Genomic DNA, 5,711 nt, shown 5'->3' on the forward strand with positions numbered 1-5,711 from the left:
TACCGGGGAGCTATTAGGTGGTTTTACATGGGAACAAGTGACACTTGAACTGTGGGAAAGCATTTTCTCCTTCTTCCTTTAGACTTCTGGCTGAGTCAAGCTCCTAGACTGTTCTGTCAAACATCTAGTCTTAGTCCTAAATTGAAGGGAAATGGAATGAAAATGGGTCAAGACATCCAGATTCATGCCAGCAAGTGCAATACGCTTCTGTGTATGGGGGCAGGTTGATCTTCTTGTACTGGGTACATGTCTGTGCACATTACCTTCACCTAATTCCCAGGGAATAAGTAGAAGTCACAATGACAGAAGTGTACCTGGACGAGATATAAATGTAAATGACACTTTATATTAAAAAGCAGCAGTAGCCTTTATATTGTATTTATATGTGTATATACATTATACAATATATACTGCACAAACAGATTTTGCCTGTACTTATAGTAATGTGGGGGAGGAATTTTGGGATTAGTTTTTCAATTCACAGACACATGACAGACTGTATTAAGAGCATCAAATGAAATTTCAATTTTATTGTCAGTTAAGTTTCATGTGCTATGGGTCATGTTCTAAAAATTGCTCTCCCTAAATTGACTAGGGCTTTTAGTGGTTGAGTAAACTTAATATCATGTTAAATCGAAACACACTTGTACTTTTGATAATTGAGTTACCTTCACATTTATAAAACTGCTTTGTAGTCCTCAAAATGAAAAATATTGTATGATTTAATTGCCATTAAACCTACATTTGTGGACCTCTGAGGGAGTTGAACAGGTGTTATAGAAAAGCACATTTCCCTTTATACAGCTTCAGTATCAACTCCAGATATCCTACCAATATTTTATTTTTCTGTAATAGGGATATTTAAAATGTATAATTTCTTTACAATCACCATATGAAGATTTAACATCATCAAAAACAGTTCTGTTTTACTTTATTGGACTAATCCCTTAAATATTACTTTTTTTCCCCAAGAAGTAAGATTAGGGATTTGGGGTATGTGAAATTACTCTGGGTAGGATCTAAAGGTGGCTAACATTGAGATCCCTCTTAACTTAATCATTTTCTGAAAGAAATGTCACCAAATAATGTCAATGAACATTTATTTGCCTAGAGATGAGATAAAAGGGAAAGAGCCACCGTCTTCCACCGTCTAGAAAGCATCATTATGGTGCTTGCGTGGGTTTTGCTGCTGTGGTTAACTATCAGTCCCCGTGCCCATTATAAACCTCCTGAGCTTAGAGCTCAGCTGTAAAAATGTATTCTACAAGAGAAACCTGGCATGTTCAAACAGAGGGAGAACAGAAAGAAGGATGCCAATATAATTGACAAAGTAGACTACCTCTTGCCCAGTGATCCTCAGATCCTGATGGGCAGAATGAACACTTTCTCTTCCAATTTTGGATTTCCATCCCCTCCCCTCTCCACACTCAAGGACCCAGCCTTACTCTAATTGGTGTGAAAACTACTGTGGCTTTTAGTGGGTGACTCCATTAGGAGGTATGTTTTTATATTAAGAAATCACATTATATCAAATGCTATCATATAAAAAAGCATATTATATCATATGCTATCATATAAAAAAGCATATTATATCATATGCCATTATTAATTCATTCCAGAAACCACTATATAAGCTTTGTCATATTAAGAACACTAATTTTTAAAAAGCTTCCAGACTACAACCAGGATCCTTGCCAAGCAAACCATGAGCATGTCTAGGATACCACTCAGCACTCTTTATTTTAGAATATTAAATCTTAAAGTTGAAAAGCACTGGATTATATACTGTAAGAGGAACAAAGATATTCTGCAGGAGCTTTTAGTCAGGCAAAATATTTTTACCTACTCTTGTTTGAGTATTTGCAAACTCTAAAAATGTCCCTTTGGAAAGATGCATGACTTTTGCAGACCTTGTGACAGGCTATATAAAGTGACAGATTACATAAAAAGACAGATTTCTTAGTTCACCAGTGAAGAATCACTGTAATAAAAATACTTTCCCTCCATCCGCCATCATTTTCTAAGCAAAAATGTAAGACATAATGAGTTTAATTGGTCAATACTACAAATATTTCAGGGCACACAATAAATTTAAGGAAGTATATTCATAAATGTCTTCAATTTCCAATACAAAGCATTTAAAAAAACATTTAAATGAAAATGAATGTTGCTTCTTAAAATGTAAAATTAGGTGTTGAAAAGGTCAAGTACCTAAAATATAGAGTCTATTATAATTAAATCTGATTAATTTGAATTATTCTGTTATAAAAGGATATTAATTAGAGATGCAGAGAAAAAAGAAATTCTTAGATAATTTATTACAATTCTATTTGAAATTATATTTATCAGACACAGTCCTTAATTACAATAATTAAAAGTTAGCTAAAATGTTTAATGTTCCAACTTTTATTTATTAGAAGATTTGAATATTATCTAATTACTGATTGGGTTAATTACTGCATAAGTTCTGTACTGCATAAAATCTGAATTTGCTAAAAACTGAATTACTTTTTATTTAATAGACATTTTCTGGAAAATGTGAAATGAAAAATAAATACTATTGAAAAAAAAAATCCATACCTGATTTTTAAGTAATCAATGATGGCATTGGCTTGTTTTACATCAAAGATATTCCATTCCTCGCTTTTTTGTGAATGTGTTGGTCCTATTTCAGCCATAACTTCCCCAAGCCATTTTATGTTGTCCTTTAAAGACATACGTAGTGCTGAAATAAAATACACGGAAGTCTTAAGCACTATTTTGATAGATGTTTTAGGAACAAAATAATCCAAGATGTCCCTAATGTTCCAAAATTTACTTTGTTAGGTATTTGTGAAAATAAATGGTAAAACTTTTCCTGTTTCTTCATAATAAATTAATAAAAAAGAATAAAAGAATAGCAGTTGACACACCCAACAACCGTAAATTACTGTAATGCTACACAATTGTCTAAAGAGTTTATGTTTCAATTTTAAGATGAAAAAAATTCAAAATCTGTCTAAAGATTATATTAAAATAAAAAGGAGTTTTTTTTTTACTGTGCTTAGAATAAAATCATATGTGAAAATTACAAGAATGTTGGTTGGCGTAGCTGGTGAGGAAGAACTAGACAGCAGGTTCAGTCACTAGACAGCAGAGGCAGATTCAGAGCTGACAGTGTAATGAGTGGAGTTGACCAGCACTTGGCTTTAGCTAATTGTTACCACGTGGAAATTTGGGTCTGAAGACTTTCAGTACAAGTTAGAAATATGGAGGTATTTCTTTTCCACCGCTATAGACTTAAAACTTATGTAAGCTGTTTCTCACAGGTATGCCCGGGGCACTGGTGAGAGCTTGATGAAAGTGCAGAAGGAGTGACATAACTTCGCCACTGTTACCAAAAATTAGTCTATTCTCTTACACCTGCAAGCAAACAAAAACAAATGCCTCAGACTGTCTTCTGTGGAATTCCTCCAGTTGAAAAAAGAAGTAGGTCAGTGTCAAAAACACTAGACTTGACTTTTAGAATGTTTAAAATAAAAACATTAACGTCCATTTTCTTTTCATGTTTGGTTAGATCATGCTCGTTTTTACTTGTGGCAGACAGAATACTATTTATAATCCATCCCCTCCACGGCTGCACAATGAATTCAGGTAACTGGAGTGTCCAGAGTGTCCTTTGCTGACAAGTGATAGGTGTGTGGATATAAAACCAAAGAACATGGGGGAGTTGCAAGACTCTAGAGAAAGTGATGCTGGATGGGCTGCTGGGGCAGGTGAGCATCAGCTGTGGGCCTGGATGTGGACTCTGGGGGGATCGTGCTGCTCAGTGGGGACCCCCCCAACCAAATCTCTGTCTGTCTTAGTTTTAACATGTTTGGTTAGATCATGCTCGTTTTTACTTGTGGCAGACAGAATACTATTTATAATCCATCCCCTCCACGGCTGCACAATGAATTCAGGTAACTGGAGTGTCCAGAGTGTCCTTTGCTGACAAGTGATAGGTGTGTGGATATAAAACCAAAGATTTTTTGGTGGAGGGAAGGAAATGAAAAGAAGTTTTGAAACCATAGGCAGATTGTTGGACCCAGCCGGTTCTGGATTACACAGCTACTCTTTTTGTTCAGGATGTAAGTGGTACACCCCAAATGTCAAAATTACTAACAAAGTGATAGTAAAGTAATTAAAAATGTTAGGAAAAGACACTATGCACACTAACTTGCAATTTGTTTAGTCTAGATTCTTCTCTACTTGTAGGAATTAGAAGGAAGCATAAAACTACGTAACAATTAAAATCCCATTTAGTGAATTACAGTTTGTTCATTTCTCATAGCCTCCTCCCAGACCATCGTTTATGTATGTCAGATACACTAAATTATTGCTGGATAACTAGGCTTTCCTATATCATTCTAAGTGGAATTCAATTATTACTGTACATTTCTCTTTCCATGATAAACTTCTTTCAAAAATAGTGGAAATAACTTCAGAATGAAAAATCTGCTGGTAAAAGCAATTCATAAGTGAATGAATTAAAATCTCAATCATTTTATTAATAAAATTGTATTAGAGATGCAGTGAAAAAAGAAATTCTTAGATAACTGATTATAATTCTAGATGAAATTATACTTATCAAACACAAAACTCCATTTAAATGGCTATTTCCTTATGCTGAAAAATAACTGGCTATTTAAAGCTGTTTTTCTGTCTAATGTCTTTCTATAGATAATTGCTTTAAAAATTAGAGAAGTTATCATTTCACTTATCTAACTGAAATATTTGCTCTCTTAAAAATCACATTTAGTGATGTGATTAAAATGTGAAAGATTAAGCCACTTAAATAATAAGGGCTGCTAGAAATAAAATTTATTCTTGAAAATTTAGGTTAATGAAAGAACATACTAGACTTATAATTAACTGGAAGACTTAGGGATGGTACCTCATAAATGACAATTACTAGCTAGATGACCCAAGTCTCATTTTCTTTACCCATAAAATGAGAATAATACCTATTTTCAAAACGATAGTGCTGTTGTGAGGATCAAATAGGAAATGCATGTGAAGCTCTTGGTAAACTGATATTAGTATATTAGATACTAGTATATTTCTCGTGTACAGTGCTTTCTAGAACTCAGCCCAAAGCCAGGAACATGTAATGTAGCAGTCAGGAGGATGGGCTCTCACTCACTGGGGTTGATGATGTGTAAATTTAAGGTGTTATTTAACATCCTTCTAAATCTTATTTATTTTTCTCATAATGTTGTGTGTGAATTAAATAAAACAAGATTTGTGAAGCAATTGGCACTGTAGCTGGCACAAGTTAATCTTACATGTGTTACTTGGTATTATTATTCCTATATGGGGGAAAAACACTTTAGCATCATAGGAACTAAAAAATATTCTATAGCTGCTAATATTCATGTTATACACAGGGGAGTAATCTAGGCTTATGGACCTGGATAAAGGCCAAATATCCAGTCTGCTTAATACTCTACAGCTTGTCCTTGGTGAAGCCCTAGAAAAGCTAAAACCCAAAATGCATACTGTTAAGAAAACTCTACAAATCTTGTTCCATAGTCATTTAGTTCTATCCAAATTGATTCTAGATGGATTGACTGTAAAACGCCTTGGAGATAAGGAGCAGAAGTTTGAGAAGGATCAGATCAAAAACTGAATTCTCATAAAATGCAGTTCCCGGGGCTGGCCCGGTGGTGCACTGCTACAGTGCGCCGCTT

At 34.3% G+C, this 5,711-nt stretch overlaps 1 protein-coding gene across 3 annotated transcripts in view; it reads right to left on the minus strand.

The window, feature by feature from the left end:
• Positions 1 to 5,711, minus strand: part of LOC103586234 (chromosome unknown open reading frame, human C10orf107) — a 121,689-nt gene that overhangs the window by 92,487 nt on the left and 23,491 nt on the right. For 2 of the 3 annotated variants that reach the window (XM_008567463.1, XM_008567461.1), the window contains exon 2: positions 2,581 to 2,725. The exons of the other annotated variant lie outside the window; for it this stretch is intronic. In XM_008567463.1, the coding sequence (XP_008565685.1) occupies positions 2,581 to 2,725 (145 nt within the window). The remainder of the gene's footprint in view (positions 1 to 2,580; positions 2,726 to 5,711) is intronic. 3 annotated transcript variants of the gene reach the window in all.

Source organism: Galeopterus variegatus, unplaced genomic scaffold (assembly GCF_000696425.1).
Source record: "Galeopterus variegatus unplaced genomic scaffold, G_variegatus-3.0.2 Scaffold320, whole genome shotgun sequence".
Classification (NCBI taxonomy): domain Eukaryota; kingdom Metazoa; phylum Chordata; class Mammalia; order Dermoptera; family Cynocephalidae; genus Galeopterus; species Galeopterus variegatus.